The following is a 19,682-nucleotide window of genomic DNA, read 5'->3' as shown; positions in this document are numbered from 1 at the left end:
CGTAAGTGCTTCACTTCTCAGACCCACTGCGGTTCAACTGGGATGACAGAGATATAAAGCACAAATGCATATATGCAGCCGTGACAGCAGATTGTAGGGGTACATTAGTGATGGATTCACAGTAACCCCTTTCAAGACACTTTTTCATTTTGGTACTTTTTTTTTTTTTTATTCCTCCCAGACCCATAACTTTTTTAGTTGGAGTAACACTACAGACAGGTCGAGCGTTAACCCTCTGCTGTTTTCACAGGTTCATGACAATCTCCTGTCGGAGCTTCCGCAGGCCGTTGGAGAGCTGGTGAACCTGCAGAAGCTGAATGTCAGGTACATGTGGTGACGGACATCCTTTGATTACCATCCTCTATTAAGCCTTCTCATCATATATTTTTCATACTGATTTCTTGCATTTTCTCCAGTCACAATAAGCTGAAGTCGCTGCCCCAAGAGCTGACGCAGCTGCAGCATCTCAAGAGCCTCCTGCTCCAGCACAACCAGTTGGAGGAAATGCCTGTTGCACTTGGACGGCTGGCTGATCTGGAGGAACTGGTATGCTTTTTTTATTATTGAGGTTGTAGGAAACTAAAGTCACCTCCTATTATATAGAAACACAATTATAATGTACAGGAGTCATAATCATGCATTGCAGATTCTTCATGTGAGGTGCTTTGTCCTGCCGACGTTATTTGTGCACTAGCGGTCCAATGGTCTTGCTCTGCTTCCGGGGCTCCCAAATTCGGTGCAGTAACCTGTCCTGTAGGATGCTATGTGATTGTACAAGGCATGTTATATAAGGGAGACTAGGAAGTGGTGGATGTATGAAACCTATAGATGTGAGCAGTCTGTAGCATGGAGGTTGGCAGGTCCATGCTGCGAATCAGGAGAAGGACCTACAGTGGTGGTTTTGTAGACCGAAATAAAAGATAGGTATGGCTCTAAGGGATTAAAAACATCCTGTCTGTCTGCCACGTTTCCAAATTTTGTGCCATTTTATTGGAGGTTGCTACCCTATAAGTTAACGATGTTGTCGCCTTTCAGAAAATTTTAACCACTGGCTGCAGTATAAAATAACAAACCTTTTCTTAAATCCCTTTCCCCAGGCTTGCCCTGAGCCCTCTGTCCCTGAGCCGCTCTATTAATGTGTCCTGTTGCAGCTAATAGCAGACATAGGAAGCAGCGACAGAGACTCTGCGCTGGACACGGGGAAGTAAAGATCAGATTATTTTGAAACAAACTACAGCTGGGGAGAAAGATTATCTGAAAAGTGACAACCCCTTTGAGGTCCAGCCCTTTAACAAGCTTTGCATCATGACTATAGATATGATCCAGGCCAGATCCCCCATCTCATGACAGGTTTGCAGCATTTAAAGTAATTCACTGGGTGCTTTACTGTAAGATTTCTGTCATAATGGGTAAAAAGTTTGTCCAATTTTCAGGATCTTTCCAATAATAGTCTGCGGGACATTTCGGGATGTCTTGGAGGTCTCATTCACCTCAGTCGGCTCAACTTGTCCAACAACAAGCTGAAAGCCCTTCCTACCGAAATCAGCTCCTTGAAAAGTAAGATGTAATATAGGCCGTGCTTGCTTACACTCTCCGTACCGTGATAACTTATGGTTTGGGGAGTAACCCATTAGTTATCCTCTCTCCATAGGACAGGGGATAACTTGCTGATTGCTGGGACCCTCTATGATCTTGACAAAAGGATCTGAGAATCGGTTCCTGCAGAATTGGCCAGAGTTGTGGATGCCTAAACTGTACTCCATTCATTGTCTATGAGACTAGCGGAACGCTGTTGTCTGTTTTCCTCAAGACAGTGAATAGAACCGAGGGGTCTAGGGCCACATTCTCGTATCGGTGGGGGTCCCAGCAGTTGGACCCCTGGAGATCAGCGGGTTATCCCCTATTGTATGGATAGGGGGTAACTTATGACTTTGAGAATAACTCTTTTATTTTGGAGTATATTTTGCCATATGCCTGAGTTTTGCTAACCTATACAGGCCTAGAGTTAAATCTTTGTCTTTAGTGTGGGACACTACGTGCGGGAACTTCTAAGTCATTTTACTGTTATCTTTGATTCCTGAAGGCCTAAGACAGCTGGATTGTACATCGAACCTGCTGGAAGATGTCCCCACATCATTATCGGGAATGGATTGTCTGGAGCAGCTGTACCTAAGGCAGAACAAGCTGACATTTCTGCCTGAGCTTCCCAACTGCAGGCTCCTGAAGGTGATGTGCGCGCTCGCCGCTGAAGGTGATGTGTGTGTGTGTGTTGTGCGTGCTGCTGACGGCGATGTGTGCGTGCTCCTGAAGGTCATGTGCGCACTCGCTGCTGAAGGCGATGTGTGTGTGTGTGTGCGCGTGCTGCTGAAGGTGAGATGTGTGTGAGTAAGTGGGGTTTCACCAATCCTGAGAGGTTGTGTCCTCTCCTTTAATGGCGTTGTAATTGGAAGACACTGCTGCATTGAAAGTATGAGACTGACAGCGACAGTCGAGCGCTGTACTCTAATATCTCTGTCAGTGCCTGAGCCTTTGAATAGAGCGGCCCTGTACATGCGCATCCTCCCTGGAAGTGAGATCTATTCTCATGGTCTCTGAAGTCCCAAGTGGACCCCAGTGATCACCTGTCCTGTGCGAAAGTCATAAGTTGTGTCAACACCTCTTAATGGATGATCCTTGTAGGCCATTGTGTAACATTTTAATAATTCTTATTAACCGATAATCTGATCCACACCACATTAACCCTTCAGGAGCTGCATGTCGGTAACAATCAGGTCCACACGTTGGACCCCCAGCACTTGTCTCACCTAAGCTGTCTCAGCATATTGGAGCTGCGGGATAATAAACTAAAGCGCTTACCCGATGAAATTGCTTTACTGAAAGGACTGGAGCGGCTGGACTTAACCAATAATGACCTGGGCAGGTGAGAGACGTGACCGCAGCGTTACTATGTGATGTATATCTGCGAACTGGGGCGGAGAGGGGGCCACCAAATCGGGAGAATTTACAACTGACTGACTGAAACAAGAACACGAGTAAGAGCGACTACATGAAGACATTTGTAGTGGGAAGAGGCATCATTAGAGGGGTCCTGCTCCCCTTTAGAAGAGCTTACATAGCAAAGCGATTCTTAATTAAAAAAAAAAAAGATGGTTTTGCAACTTAGAGAAATGCAGTACACTGCAGAAAGGATGTGGATTTTTGTCCGCGCTGCCCAAATAATAAATTTCCAAGATGTAGTAGAAGTTCAATAGTGGTTTAATCGACGCGTTTCAGGGTTAATACGACTCCTTCCTCAGGAAATTCCACATATAACTACAAAGTTAAGTTGGGCAGCGCGGACAAAAATCTGCATCCTTTCTGCAGTGTACTGTATTGTCTGGTCGGTGACCGACCTGTGGTTCTATGGCAGCCTATCCTCACTACATGTGCTTTGACCACCTATTGCCAGGTGAGCAGTTTTTTACGTAAAAGTGCTAACTTATTGTTAGATAAGACCCTATTTGCGCTTTGTGTCTCCCTTGCCTTATCTGCTAACTTAGAGAAATGGTCAGAAATTGGAAATATGAATAAAAACACCCTGAAAGCTCCTTACAAGTCAGATTTATTGAACGGTATGTTTTAATAAAAAGAACAAACACATGAAATGGTTCACTTTGACCTACCCATAGGTAAGCACAGCTGCTGAATACATCTAAAACATTTATCCGATTACTTATTAGTGTGGTTTAATTCATTGTTTGTGTACGGTTTTTTTTTGGGGGGGGGTAGTTTGCACTTCTTTGAACATTTTGCACGCTGCTGTACTGTATATGCAGACAGATGTAGTGAAAAATGCTACAGAGTAAGAAACTTTTGCAAATAGACGTGTTTAATAGTTTGAATCTTGCTAGTTGATAAAGTGAATCCCTGTCTATGGTTTAATAAACGAATTTAAAAAAAAAAAATTCAAAGTGAATGAACAAAAGAGAAATGTAAATCTCATCAGTATCTGGTGACCACATCAATTCTTGTAGGTAGACTTTGGCAGGAGGTTGTTCCAAATATCTTGGAAAACTGACCCCAGATCTTCTGTGTAAGAGACTTGTGCGGATCCTCCATCTCTTCATGTGATCACAGACAGATGGGGTGATGTGAGATCAGGGCTCTGTAGGGCCGGATCATCCATTCCGGTACTGAAGATGGTTCTGTAGCCAGAAGTCATTTTCATGGAGGAACTGCAACCAAAAATGAACTTTCTACATGGAAACAAGAATATGCGAGTCAACTATGCTTGAAAACATCGGAACTGGGTGCAGAGAAATGGCAGCAGGTGCTCAGTACTCTGGATCGAGGAGTAAAATGTGAAATATTTTGCTGTAGTAGAATTGTTCACTGGAGAGCGACTCAATAATGAGGAGGCAGGAGCAGTGAAGGGGGTGGAGGGTCCAGCAAGTTTGTGGCTGCATTTCAGGAAATGGAGTTGTGGATCTGGTCATGATTAATGATGTCCCCAATGCTGAGATATACAAGCAGATACTTATCCATCATGGAAGCCGTCTGATCGCTCCAAATGTATTCTTCAGCTGGACAACAACCCAAACCTCCAGCCAATGTCATTAACCCCTTCACCCCCAAGGGTGGTTTGCACGTTCATGACCGGGCCAATTTTTATAATTCTGACCACTGTACCTTTATGAGGTCATAACTCTGGAACGCTTCAATGGATCCTGGTGATTCTGACATTGTTTTCTCGTGACATATTGTACTTCATGTTACTGGTAAAATTTCATTCGAATAACTTGCGTTTATTTGTGAGAAAAACGGAAATTTGGCGAAAATTTTGAAAATTTCACAATTTTCCAACTTTGAATTTTTATGCCCTTAAATCACAGAGATACGGCACACAAAAAACTTGATAACTAACATTTCCCACATGTTTACTTTACATCAGCACAATTTTGGAACCAAAATTTTTTTTGGTTAGGAAGTTATAAGGGTTAAAAGTTGACCAGCGATTTCTCATTTTTACAACACCATTTTATTTTTAGGACCACATCACATTTGAGGTCACTTTGAGGGGTCTATATGATAGAAAATACCCAAAAGTGACACCATTCTAAAAACTGCACCCCTTAAGGTGCTCAAAACCACATTCAAGAAGTTTATTAACCCTTTAGGTGCATCACAGGAATTTTTTTGAATATTTAAAAAAAAAAATGAACATCTAACTTTTTCACAAAAAAAATACTTCAGGTTCAATTTTTTTTTATTTCACCAAGGGTAACAGGAGAAATTGGACTGCAAAAGTTATTGTGCAATTTATCCTGAGTACGCTGATATCTGATATGTGGGGGGGAACGACTGTTTCGGCGCATGGCAGAGCTCAGAATGGAAGGAGCGCCGTTTGACTTTTTCAATGCAAAATTGGCTGGAATTCAGATCGGACGCCATGTCACGTTTGGAGAGTCCCTGATGTACCTAAACAGTGGAAACCCCCTACAAGTGACCCCATTTTGGAAACTAGACCCCCTAGACTAGACTAGATATGTGGTGAGAACTTTGAACCCACAAGGGCTTTACAGAAGTTTATAACGTACAGTGGTACAATTAAAAAATCATATTTTTTCCACAAAAATGATCTTTTCACCCTCAATTCTTATTTTTCCAAGGGTAACAGGACCCTAAAAGTTATTGTGCAATTTGTCCTGAGTACGCTGATACCCCACATGTGGGGGTAAACCACTATTTGGGCGCATGGCAGAGCTCGGAAGGGAAGCAGCGCCATTTGACGTTTTTGGCTGGAATTGAGATCAGACACCATGTCGCGATTGGAAAACCCCTGATGTACCTAAACAGTGGAAACCCCCCACAAATGACACCATTTTGTAAACTAGACTCCCCCAAGGAACTAATCTAGATGTGTGGTGAGCACTTTGAACCCCCCAGTGCTTCACAGAAGTTTATAACGCCCGGGCGTGAAAATAAAAAATTCGTATTTTTTCCACAAACATGATCTTTTAGTCACCATTTTTTTATTTTCCCAAGGGTACCAGGAGAAATTGGGCCCCAAAAGTTGTTGTCCAATTTGTCATGAGTATGCTGATACCCCATATGTGGGAGAAAACTACTTTATGGGCACACGTCGGGGCTCGGAAGGGAAGTAGTGACGTTTTGGAATGCAGACTTTGATGGAATGGTCTGCGGGTGTCATGTTGCCTTTGGAGAGCCCCTAATGTACCTAAACAGTGGAAACCCCCCACAAATGACCCCATTTTGAAAACTAGACCCCCTAAGGAACTTATCTAGATGTGACGTGAGCACTTTGAACCCCCAAAGGCTTCACAGAAGTTTATAATGCCAGGGCATGAAAATAAAAAAATCGTATTTTTTCCACAAACATGATCAATTAGTCCCCAATTTTTTTATTTTCCCAAGGGTAACAGGAGAAATTGGACCCCAAAGGTTGTTGTCCAATTTGTCATGAGTACGCTGACACCCCATATGTGGGAGAAAACTACTGTATGGACACACGTCGGGGCTCGGAAGGGAAGCAGTGACATTTTGGAATGCAGACTTTGATGGAATGGTCTGCGGGTGTCATGTGCGTTTGGAGAGCCCCTGATGTACCTAAACTATTGAAACTCCCCACAAGTGACCCCATTTTGGACACTAGGCCCCCCACGGAACTTATCTAGATGTGTGGTGAGCACTTTGAACCCCCAAGTGCTTCACAGAAGTTTATAACGCTCGGGCGTGAAAATAAAAAAATCATTTTTTTCCACAAAAATGATATTTTTGCCCCCAATTTTTTATTTTCCTAAGGGTAACAGGAGAAATTGGACCCCAAAAATTGTTTTGCAATTTGACCTGAGTAGGCTGATACCCTACATGTGGGGGTAAAACACTGTTTGGGCGCATGGCAGAGCTTGGAAGGGAAGGAGCACCATTTGACTTTTTCAACTCAGAATTGGCTGGAATTGAGATCAGACGCCATGTTGCATTTGGAGAGCCCCTGATGTGCCCAAACAGTGGAAACCCCCAATTCTAACTCCAACCCGAACCCCAACACACCCCTAACCCTAGCCCTAACCCTAATGGAAAAATGGAAATAAATACATTTTTTTTATTTTATTATTTTTCCCTAACTAAGGGGGTGATATCGGGGGGTTTGATTTACTATTTATGGCGGTTTTTATGTTTGGCGGCTGTCACACGCTAAAAGACGCTTTTTATTGTAAAAAGATGGATTTTTGGTTCTTACCGTAAAATCTCTTTCTTGGAGCCTTCATTGGGGGACACAGATTACCATGGGGTGTATGCTGCTGCTGCTAGGAGGCTGACACTATGCAAAAAACAAGAAAATTGACTCCTCCCCGGCAGTATACACCCACCGACAGATACCAAGTACCTCAGTTGGTGAGAAAGCAGTAGGAGAAGCCACGGAACTATAACATATGTACCAACCCAACAAGGGACTCAAGGACCCAACACGGTACAACTTAAACAGGGAGGGTGCTGTGTCCCCCAATGAAGGCTCCAAGAAAGAGATTTTACGGTAAGAACCAAAAATCCATCTTTCTTTATCGCCTTATTGGGGGACACAGATTACCATGGGACGTTCCAAAGCAGTCCCAAGAGCGGGAACAGCAATAAGGAACGAAAGAACAGGAAGGGCTTAGGTCGGCCGATGCGCCACCGCCGCCTGCAGGACCTTCCTACCAACGACTGCATCAGACGAAGCCTGGGTATGAACCCTGTAGAACCTCGCGAACGTATGCAAGAATGACCAGGTCGCGGCCCTGCAAATTTGCAGAGCCGAAGCCTGGTGTCGAACGACCCACGAAGCTGCCACCGCCCGGGTGGAGTGAGTCCTCACTCCCGGAGGCGGCCGTTTTTCCTGAAGACGGTATGCTTCCAGAATAGTAGAACGAATCCAGCGAGCGATCGTGGATTTGGATGCCGGAAGCCCTTTCCGGTGACCAGAGATGACCAGCAATGAATCGGATTGACGAAGTGAAGCAGTCCTAGCGAGATAAACACGCAAGGCTCTAACAACGTCCAGTTTGTGGAGTGACTTCTCAAGAGGGTGAGAAGGAGCAGGACAAAATGATGGAAGAACGATATCCTCGTTGATGTGGAAGGAGGATACCACCTTTGGGAGAAAAGAAGAAACGGGCCTGAGGACGACTTTATCCTGATGGAGTACCAGCTAAGGAGAACGACATGACAGGGCCGCTAATTCAGAAACTCTTCTGATGGATGTTATGGCAATCAGAAAGGTTACCTTCCATGAAAGAAAAGACAAAGGGATGTCCTGGATGGGCTCAAACGGCGCTTTTTTGGAGAGCGCTAAGAACGAGATTGAGATCCCACGGTTCTATCGGTGAATGATGAGGAGGGGCCACATGAGCGACTCCTTGGAGAAATGTCTTAACCTGCGGTAAAGAAGCGAGCTTCCTTTGAAAAAGGATAAACAAAGCGGAAACCTGGCCGTTGAGGGTACTGAGAGACAGACTCGAATCTAAGCTAGGCTGGAGAAACCCAGTATGGACGGAATAGAAAAGGACATTGGAAAGACTCTTTTATCGTCGCACCAACGGAAAAAGGCCTTCCAATGCCTATGGTAGATGCGGGAAGTGGCTGGTTTCCTGGTTTTGACCATCGTCTGAATCATCTGGTTGGAAAAAAAACCTGATTCTCTTAAGGTTGCGGCCTCAACGGCCATGCCGTTAAATTCAGAGACCGAGAAGTCTCGTGGTAAAGGGGGCCTTGCGAGAGAAGATCCGGACGGTCTGGAAGCCTCCAGGGGACGTCCACGAGCATGTTCACCAGTTCCGCACACCAAGGCCTTCTTGGCCAGTCTGGAGCCACAAGAAACACTGGCACGCCTTCCGATTTTATCTTCTTGACCACTCTTGGAATCAAGGCAAGAGGTGGAAACAGATAAGGGACTTGGAACTGGGACCACGGAATTACTAGGGCGTTGCAAGCGACGGTTAGAGGGTCCCTGGACCTGGCTACGAAACGAAAGTTTCGAATGTGGAATGTGAACAGCGGAGATTGCTGGAACGTACTGTACTGCCCAGCGCAGTATCTTGGCCACTTCGGACATCACTTGGTTGCTGCGCGTGCCGCCATGATGGTTTATGTACTCCACAGCCATGGCGTTGTCCGACTGAACGCGGACCGGCTTGCCGACGAGAAGAGGTTGCCAGCGAAGAAGGGCCAGGAAGATTGCTCTGATTTTGAGAAGATTGATAGGGAGCAGAGCTTCCTGTGGATTCCAGCGTCCTTGGGCCGTTCCCTGATGGAAAACCGCTCCCCAACCTAGAAGGCTGGCATCGGTGGTAATGACTTGCCACTGGAGCGGGAGGAAGGACCTCCCCTGGAGGACTGATGTAGGCATTGCCCACCAAGTCAGGGAATGCCTCACTCTGAGAGGGAGGAAAATCGGGCGGTCTAAAGACATCGTCGTCTTGTCCCAAGCTGAGAGGAGGGACAGCTGAAGGGGGCGAAGATGAAACTGTGCAAAAGGCACTGCCTCCATGGAAGCCACCATCTTCCCCAGAACTTTCATGCAGAGCCGAAGGGGAATGGGCTTCGGCCGTTTGAGAGCTTGAATCTCTTTGGACAGAGACGCAAATTTTTCCCTCGGAAGAAACACCCGGGCCAGATTCGTGTCGAATTCCATGCCTAAGAAGGTCAGACGCTGAATGGGTCTGAGAATGGACTTTTCTTTGTTGACTAACCATCCGAGACGGCCGAGGGTATCCAGGGTTATGTGAAGACTCAGGAGAGTCTTGACGGGACGAGCCTTTGAACAAGAGATCGTCCAGATAAGGGATGATGAGAATCCCCCTGGATCGAAGGATGGTCATGACCGTCACCATCACCTTCGTGAAAACACGGGGAGCAGAGGCTAGGCCGAAGGGAAGAGCCGTGAATTGATAGTGATTTCCCTGAATCACAAACCGAAGATATTTCTGATGTTGCAAACAAACAGGGATGTGAAGATAAGCATCCCGTATATCCACAGAGCAGAGGAATTCTCCGGGTTCCATTGAGGCTATCACTGATCGAAGAGCCTCCATTTTAAAGTGGAGAATCTTCACATGGCGATTGAGCAACTTGAGGTCCAGGATTGGTCGAAGCGTCCCGTCTTTTTTCAGGACTACGAAAAAATTTGAGTAGAACCCTGAAAACCGTTCGTCTGAGGGAACGGGGACAATCACTCCGGCGGAAAGAAGGGAGGAGACGGCTTGAAAGAAACCTGGAACGTGGGACCGCTGTCTTGGGGGTCGAGACAGGAAAAAACGTCTGTTTGGCTGGGAAGCAAATTCGATCTTGTATCCAGATGCGATGATTTCCCTGACCCAAGCATCGTCGACAACAGACAGCCAAGCGTCCGCGAAAAAGGAAAGTCTGCCTCCCACCCTGGAAAAAACTTCCAGGTGGGGGTGACCCGTCACTTGGAGGAGAACCTTGCTGGGTAGATTTTTCTGTGGATGAGAAGGCAGGAAAGGGCCTAAACGGCCGGAAACCCTTTCTGTTAAAAAAGCGTTTTGGCCTAGACTGAGGGAGAGAAGTGCTCTTACCACCAGTGGCATCCAAAATTATTCGATCTAGCTTGGCTCCAAAGAGCCGAGAACCAAGGAAAGGCAGATTGGTACGCGACTTTTTAGAGGTGGTATCTGTATTCCATGACTTTAGCCAAAGGACTCGGCGTACGGCTATTATGTTGCTGTTAGCCCTTGCTACGCACCCAGCCGCATCCAAAGAGGTATTTACCCACATGATTAATTTGATCTGCTAGATCTGCCAGCTCGTCCTGGAGAGCTGCCGCTAAGATGCCTCTGCGAAGAGTATTTGCCCAAGCTGAAATGACTTTTGCCACCCAGGAGGAAGCGAAAATAGGACAGAGAAAGGCGCCGGATGCCTCAAAAATAGACTTAGCCAGAGATTCTATCTGCCTGCCTGTTGGATCATTAAGCGATGCCCCGTCCGGAAGGGATAGAACCGTCTTAGAGGCTATACGAGAGACGGGAGGATCCACCTCGGGGGCTTTGGTCCATTTTGTGAGCAGATCTACATCAAAGGGATACAGGACATCTAAGTACCTGCGGCCTGAAAAGCGTTGTTCAGGGTGCTCCCAATGTTTGGTTAGAGTAGTATCGAACTCCTTGTGGTTTGGAAGGGTTCGGGATGGAGGCCTCGCTCGTTTAAATGGAACAGAACATTCCTGAGGAGGAGGTTCGACCTGCTTAATTTCCAAGGTTTGGAAGATGGCAGAAAGAAGACTATCGACCATATTCCGCGTTTTAGATATATTATCTGCTTCTGAACTGGATCCCGATTGGGGATCGTCGTCAGACCTAGGGCCGTCCTCTGAAGACGGAGAAGAACACCTGGGAGAAGCCGACGGGCCTAGCGAACTGGAAGACGAGCCAGACAGAACATGCTTCCCAGAAATCCTACTCGGCCTGTCCCTCTGAAGGTCGCGGTCAGGTGCGGATGACTCACCCTGAGAGGCGGTCGGTGCACAGGTGACTGTAGATAGCTGAGGCTAACGTTCTAGGACCTGGACCAGGGACTGAGAGACTTTAGTCAGATCGAAGACCGACTGGGACATTGCAACGGCCCACTCTGGGAGAGGGGAAGTGCCCTCATCCCGGGAATCGGTGTGCTCCTGAGAGGCCGACATAGCTGAAGGGCTGCAGGACAGGCAGAGGGGAGACGACTGACCTGACGCCCACTTCCTTTTACAGCGTGCACAAGCGTAGTGGATAACGGTGGGCGTGAAAGATAGCGCCGTTGAAGGGTTAAACATAGGTATGTTGAGCACAATGGCTGCACTAAAGGCTGCACTAAATAGTAGGGCTGCAGAGGAGAGACAATTTTTCCATTAAGCGCCGAGCCTACCGAAGTTCTGACGAGCTGGACCCTGACGTGTCCCCCAAGCAGCGCAGGAAGCCAGTGAAATTGCAGAAGGAAGCTGGCTGTGATCTCGGTGGGCGGTACGTGGCGTCGTGGCGACTAGGCAATGGCAGAGGAGGGGCGCGGTAAAAATGGAGATTGACATCCTTAAAAAGAAAGTAACGCTGTGATTATGTGAAATGGGCGCGAGAAAAAAGCGCGCCCAGAGTGGAAATTCACGCCCAGAGAAAAGGGAGCGCGCTCAGAACAGGGAGGAGGGAGCGCGCTGAAAGTGAAAGTGAAACCATGTCTCCCTCCCCGCCGAGCTCTTATACTGATGCCCGCGGCGCCGATAATAAAAGGTGAGCCTGCGTTGAACCGCTTCTTACAAGGACCCCCCTGTGTCCTAGTAGACCTTGTGTGCCTTTTTCCCTGATCCTCGTATTACCGGAGCGTGGCTGCGATGTGAGGCGCGCGGCTGCAGTGGGGGAGTAGAGGCGGGAAATTCAAAGTTTGAAACCACTGCTTGTGAAAACATACGAGGCTAAAGGGATCGTTCGGATCTTACCTGACGTCCCTGAAGAGGATGACCGCAGGGGCATGCATAGCAGACAGGCCGCTGGGAGAGGTCCTCTTACCCGTGTCACGTAGAAGACGGCGTCCTTTTGTTGGGAGCAATGGCGACTACCGTCTTCCTCTCAGCCCTGTCCTGGGATAGGGATGAGGAGTTGTTTTGGCAAGGACCGGCCACCTGTCGTCCGCCCATAGCAGCGAATGGTGATATGGAAAAAGTCCTGCCTGCGATACTGAGAGTTGCGATGTGGGCGACACCACACTGCTCGCTCAGCCGCATGATATGGGAAAGCAGGGTGAACATTTACCCCCTGTTTCCCGATGTAGAATCTGGAAAATAAATGGGAAAAGATTAATACACACACACAAAACCTAAAAGAAAATGGTTAGATGCGGATCTGGGGAGATCCCGGTCTGCCTCCTACAGACACTAAGCACAAACTGAGGTACTTGGTATCTGTCGGTGGGTGTATACTGCCGGGGAGGAGTCAATTTTCTTGTTTTGCATAGTGTCAGCCTCCTAGCAGCAGCAGCATGCACCCCATGGTAATCTGTGTCCCCCAATAAGGCGATAAAGAAATAGTTTTTGCATCACCTCATATTGAGAGCTCTAATTTTTCCGTATTTTGACCCACCGAGTCATGTGATGTCTTATTTTTTGCGGGACGAGTTGACGTTTTTATTGGTACAATTTTCGGGCACGTGACATTTTTTGATCGCTTTTTATTCCGATTTTTGGGACGCAGAATGAACAAAAACCAGCGTTTCATGAATTTCTTTTGGGGGGGGTGCGTTTACACCGTTTCGCGTGCGGTAAAATTGATAAAGCGGTTTTATTCTTCGGGTCAGTACGGTTACAGCGATACCTCATTTAGGTCGTTTTTTTATGTTTTGTCGGTTTTATGCAATGAAAACTTTTATATAAAAAATAATTTTTTTTGCATCGCTTTATTCTGCGAGCTATAACTTTTTTATTTTTTTACGGATGATGCTGTGTGGCGGCTCGTTTTTTGCGGGACAAGATGACGTTTTCAGCGGTACCATGGATATTTATATGCGTCTTTTTGATTGCGCGTTATTACACTTTTTGTTTGGCGGTATGATAATAAATCATTATTTTTTGCTTTGCTTTTTATTTTTATTTTTTAAGGGGTTCGCTAAAGGGGTTAACTAATAGGACAGTTTTATAGGGCGGGTCGTTACGGACGCGGCGATACCTAATGTGTACTTTTATTGTTTTGTTTTGTTTTTATTTCTAAAAAATGGATTTATTTGGGGGAATATTTTTTTTTTTTTTTCTAATTTATTTGGCGATTTTTTTTTTTTTTTTTTTTAATTCATTTTAACACTTTTTTTTTTTTTTTTTTTTTTACTTTTATTAAATAGTCCCAGGTGGGACATCACTGTCCTGTGACAGATCGCTGATCTGTCACATCACAGATCACTGTGACAAATCAGCAATCTGTCACAGGCACTGCAGAAGGCTTCCTCATGCCTGCGCTTTGCAGGCACTGAGGAAGCCAGCTTCCTGCAGGCCCCCATCGCCATCTTGGATTCGGGGGCCTGCAGGAAAAGAGCCCCCGGCAGCAGCGCTGCACATTGCGCTGCCGTGGGGGGCTCAGGGAAGCACGGAGGGAGCCCTCTCCCTGCCGATGCTTCCCTTTAACTCCCGGTACACCGCGATCGTGTTTGATCGCGGTGTACAAGGGGTTAACGTGTCGGGGGCGGTCCGTGACCGCCCCTGACACATTGTGCCGGGTGTCAGCTGTGATAATCAGCTGACACCCGGCCGCGATCAGCGGCGCTCACCACGTGGGCGCCGCTGATCGCGGTAGACGTACTATCCCGTCCATGGGCATAGGGGCCCTGGTCCCATGGACGGGATAGTACGTCTCATGTCAGGAAGGGGTTAAGAATGAGGAGCCTTGATGATCCGGCCCCGGACCCCTGATCTCATATCATCCTGTCTGTCTGGGATCAGATGAAGAGACAGAAAGGTCCGCACAAGCCTCATACACAGAAGATCTGGGGTCAGTTCTCCAAGATGTTTGGAACAACCTCCTGCCGAGATCATCCATAACCTGCATACAAGTGACGAGAAGAAGTGATGGAGTCGACGGGCGGCCACCAGATACTGATGATGGAGGTGACAGGAGGCCACCAGATACTGATGACGGAGGTGACGGGCGGTCACCAGATACTGATGATGGAGGTGACGGGCGGTCCCCAGATACTGATGACGGAGGCGACGGGCGGTCCCCAGATACTGGTGACGGAGGCGACGGGCGGTCCCCAGATACTGGTGACGGAGGCGACGGGCGGTCCCCAGATACTGGTGACGGAGGCGACGGGCGGTCCCCAGATACTGGTGACGGAGGCGACGGGCGGTCACCAGATACTGGTGACGGAGGCGACGGGCGGTCACCAGATACTGGTGACGGAGGCGACGGGCGGTCAGCAACTATTCATGGAATTTATTTTGTCTTTTGATCATTCACTTTGAATTTTGTTAATTCATAAAAATAAACTATTAACAATTCTAATTATTAAAGCTTCTTCCTCTGCAGCATTTTGCTCACCTCATCCTAAAACTTTAGTGCTGTTTCTTCTTTGAGGTAGTTTCAGGTATGACCTCTTTTGCTCTTATTGCTGTTTTTTTTCCTTGCAGTCTGCCCAGTTCTCTTGCAAATCTGCCAAATTTAAAATCCCTTCAGCTGGAGGGCAATCCCCTGAGGGGCATCAGGAGGGACCTGCTGAGTGTAAGTAACACTGCAGACTCTATACATTTTGGGTGCATTCTTCCTGGAGCTGTATATAATGCTGGTGTCATATATAAGGGTTTTATTACGTCTTAGGAGTTATGGTTGGGTCCATCTGCGGCAGACGTGCTGCTGCTGCCTGATATTCATAAGAGCTGCAGTTGGTTTGATTTTATTAACCCCTTAATGACGACCAATACGTCTTTTTACTGACCTGAGATATAAGAGAACAGCATCCCCACACAGGTGACAATCCAGCAGCTGTCGGCTGTACACTGACAATTTGATGCATTAGCCCCTGTTTAACCCCTTAGATGCTGCTGTCAAAAGTGACTACATCATATAAATGGTTAACAGTGTGGGGGCTTCCTATTTAACCCCATTGGCACCCAGAGATCATGATTGTGTGGTCCTGATGTTTGCCATGGCAATTCACAGCCAAATAGCGGCCTTAACATCTCCTGGCTATAGTGGCCTGTTCAGAAGTTAGCAACACTTAGGAATGTAAAAGTCTATTTTTACCACCTATCATGCCACTTTGCATTAATTCCTGAATATCACTTGAAGGTTTAATACATTGACAGCAGTTTTCATTATGTTGAGGGGTGCAGTTTTTAAAATGGCATCACTTTTGGGTGTTTTCCAGTATATAGGACCCTCAAAGTCACTTCAAACCTAGATAGGTCCCTAAAAAAAATAAATGTTGAAAGTTTCCTTGAAAAAAACGAAAAATTACTGCTATATTTTTAAACCTCCTAAAATACTAACAAAAAAAATAACCTTTTACAAATTGTGCTGATGTAAAGCAGACATGTGGGAAATGTTATTTCTTTTATGTTTTTCTGTGGTATGGCTATCTGGATTAAAGGGATAATCATTGAACCTTTGAAAATTGCACTTTTTTTTTTTTACATTTGTCAAATTTTTAATTCAAAGAATATCTAAACACAAAACATATCGACCTAAATTTACCATTATCATAAATTATAATGTGACAAGAAAAAACAGTCTCAAAATCATTGGGATTCTTTTAAGCGTTCCAGAGTTATCACCACATAAAGTGACAATGGTCAGATTTCAAAAATGTGGCCCAGACACTAAGGGGATATAATTAATATATCCTGTTTGTTTTTTAGAGATACAAGTTTATTCATATATTATTCATTATATCAAAACCTTCTAGAGCAAGATTTCCCTCTTCCATAAATATTGGTGAAACTCTGGGAAACTAGTAATCTAATTATTTTGTGCCGTTTCCAAATTTTAGAAAGGTACCCAGGAACTACTGAAGTATTTGAGAGGCAGAATGCAAGTCCCAGGTAATCCTATTCTCTAGCAGGTTGGGAAGTGATATTATTATTATATTTTTTATTTGTTTTTTTCCCTCATTCGCTTGCTGAGTTTCATGACATGACCTGATTCACAATTGTGCATGTTGACAAGTGTGATCAGAAACTATAAAGCGATCCTGTGAGCTATCAAGGTGGTGTCAAAGGTCGACCCACATATTGCATGAGTAAAGTTCACTTGATGTTTAACAAAGGTGGAAAGTTTTGGCAATGCTAAGGTGTAGAAAACATAATCCCTCTTTAACTACCAATTTTCATTTTTCCACTTTTGTTTTCCTCAAAATCCGTATGAAAACTTTTTTTTCTTTTTTTTGCAAGTTTGTTTTAGGATACCATTCACTTTACGATCCAAGTGTCACAAAGTGGAAAAAAAAAATGACAGTTTCACATTTTTTTCGGTTCTATTTTCATGGCAGTCATCGTGTGGTAATAATGATCAGGCAGTATGATTCTCAAGTCAGTGCCATTACTGTGATTATTTAAGTTCTGTCATGGATTACAAGGGGCAGTTAAAGGGCTTTTTTAATCTTATTAGGTAAGGTAAACTTGCAAAAATGCTTGTAAAAACAAACAACTTTACAACTAAAGGCCCCGTCTCACTAAGCGATCTCTGTAGCGAGATCACTGCTGAGTCACAACTTTTGTGACGTAACAGCGATCTCACCAGCGAGATCGCTGTGTGTGACAGCAATCAGCGAGCGGCCCCCCTGCCGGTATCGCTGATCGCTGGAAGAAACGTCTGGACATTTCTTTGGTCGCTGGTCTCCCTGTAGCCAGCACGCATCGCTGTGTGTGACAGGCGGGAGACCAGCGATCAGGTGTAAAAAATAATAAAAATATATAGTTATTCTCACCTTCCGACGTCCCGTTCAGCCATCCCGCCTCTCTCCACGCTCCGGTCCCAGTGATCCTTTGCACGAATGACCGCGAGACTTTGTTATCCCTCGAGACCGTGACATCTCGCGGTCATTCTCGCAAAGGATTACTGGGACCAGAGCATGGAGAGAGGCAGGATGGTTGAACGGGACGTCGGAAGGTGAGAATAACTATATTTTTTATTTTGACTCTATTTTTTACAGCGATGGCAAGCGATGCCGGGCGTTCAGCATCGCTGTGCTGATCGCTGGTGAAGCTGTCTGTGTGACAGCTCACCAGCGATCACATAGCGACTTACTAGCGATCCTGACACCTTGATATCGGTGTCGGGATCGCTGGTAAGTCGCTTAGTGTGACGGGGCCTTTACGTCTCCTTAAAAAATCCTCTTCAAAAATTGAGGGATTTTTATTGTTGTAGTTTATGGTTACCTAGGTTACCAGCCACCTCTGCAGTCTAGGAGTGTCCGGTTTTTTAGATAAGGAGTAAATGCCACTTGTAGGCTCTAGGCTTTGGAGCCTACCAACGCTGCTGTAAGGACCAGCGATGTGACCATGCAGCTGCAAGTCTGAAGTGTCCATCAACAGGAGTGCACCATCCCTCTGAAAACTGGGAGGCTGGGAACGGTGAGCTCCTGAAGACAGAAGATTGACAAGCCCTTCAGGTGATTAATCATCAGAGATGGGTTAAACGACGGAGCTAGCTGTATAACACAGCCAGCACCCTCTGTGCGTGGAACAGATTCGGCTCCTGAGTTGACACCGTACACGTACACCCGCCCCGTACCTGTGACGTGTATGTAATATAACAAGGATGTTGGAAAGAGATATGAAAGGAGAGACAAGCGGCGCAGAGTGTAAGTGTAGGTGTATATTCACTGCAAGAAGATATATATTGTTGCACTCACCCTTTGGATGTCTTGTATGTACATTCAATTGATCCGTATGATGGATCCCCACTCCTTATAATCTTCCGGTATGCAGCACAGTTGCAGGAACTGTGCCAGCCTTGATCCAAGTATTGATTAAAAAAAAAAACAATATATCCTTTCTTGGCGCTTCCGGAGGACTAGGATAGTTTAGAGGTTGAGATGATTTGCTCAGTAACAAATTTATTAGGACACTTTAATAGGAACAAAATAACGCGTTTCAGCCCACAACGGCCTTCATCAGGTATAATATGTGCTTTTAAAATTTTTTTTAAAAGTTGTCTTTATAGGCTGGCATATAAACACATAGCAGGGGTGTGCCTCAATTGATTGGGATTAACACCCCACCACAAGTGGGTCAGTGTGAACTTAAACTAAAGGCACCGTCACACTAGGCGATCTCGCTAGCGAGATCGCTGATTTTGTGACACATCAGCGATCTCGCCAGCGAGATCGCTGTGTGTGATGGGGATCAGCGACCGGCCCCCGTGCCGGTTATCGCTGATCGTGCTCGAGCGGCCTGGGCCGTTTTTCGATCGCTGGTCTCCCGCTGCCCAGTGCGCATCGCTGCGTGTGGCAGCGAGAGATCAGTGACGCTAGACGCTGGTTGCTAATGTAAACGTCGGGTATCCAGGAGCCGCGGCTCCTGGATACCTGCTGTTTACCTTGGAAACTGGCGTACACGCTGGTTTCCAAGGTAAACGTCGGGTATCCAGGAGTCGCGCGGCTCCTGGATACCAGACGTTTACATTAGAAACCAGCGTCCAGCTTCGCTGGTCCTGATCGCTGGGGCTGTCTAACGGTGTCCCAGCCATCCAATCATGTCGGATCGTTGGTGGGATCGCTGGGACATCGTTTAGTGTGACGGGGCCTTAATCCTGGTATATCAGAATGGTATAATGGTATATGAGGGAAAAAAAAACAGAGAACAAATATATAAAAAAATATATATATGCAAAACTTATTATAAATTGGAAAATTACACAGTGAATCCTGTAATTCTTTCCACAAGTATTTATAAAACAATTAAATTATATGTATGTAATATATAAATCACAGGTTGTTGAGGTGTTAAGCACACTTACTCTTGTATAAGACTCCAAAAACTGATTAAAGATATTTGTGCCCAGGATAAGACATTTGCTTGTATTGCAGATCCAAAGTCTGTGCCAGGAAATGCACCTGCACAGACGGCCATGACGATGCCAAGTGATGCCCTTGTGAATACTCATGCCATCGCCACATTGAAGACTCTGGAGTACAGGTAGAATAATGCTGTAGGGTTTTTTTTTTTTCACAGTTTTTAT

At 45.9% G+C, this 19,682-nt stretch overlaps 1 protein-coding gene across 1 annotated transcript in view; it reads left to right on the top strand.

The window, feature by feature from the left end:
* LRRC40 (leucine rich repeat containing 40) overlaps positions 1 to 19,682 on the top strand; it is a 39,895-nt gene that overhangs the window by 6,604 nt on the left and 13,609 nt on the right. Inside the window, exons 3-10 of the mRNA XM_073544775.1 lie at positions 251 to 324; positions 417 to 546; positions 1,434 to 1,557; positions 2,084 to 2,226; positions 2,748 to 2,920; positions 15,134 to 15,224; positions 16,492 to 16,543; positions 19,531 to 19,639. Of these exons, the coding sequence (XP_073400876.1) occupies positions 251 to 324; positions 417 to 546; positions 1,434 to 1,557; positions 2,084 to 2,226; positions 2,748 to 2,920; positions 15,134 to 15,224; positions 16,492 to 16,543; positions 19,531 to 19,639 (896 nt within the window). The remainder of the gene's footprint in view (positions 1 to 250; positions 325 to 416; positions 547 to 1,433; positions 1,558 to 2,083; positions 2,227 to 2,747; positions 2,921 to 15,133; positions 15,225 to 16,491; positions 16,544 to 19,530; positions 19,640 to 19,682) is intronic.

This window comes from Dendrobates tinctorius, unplaced genomic scaffold (assembly GCF_039654945.1).
Source record: "Dendrobates tinctorius isolate UK_male_01 unplaced genomic scaffold, ASM3965494v1 ptg000138l, whole genome shotgun sequence".
NCBI classification, from domain to species: Eukaryota; Metazoa; Chordata; class Amphibia; order Anura; family Dendrobatidae; genus Dendrobates; species Dendrobates tinctorius.
This window is presented reverse-complemented; position numbering and strand designations above follow the sequence as displayed.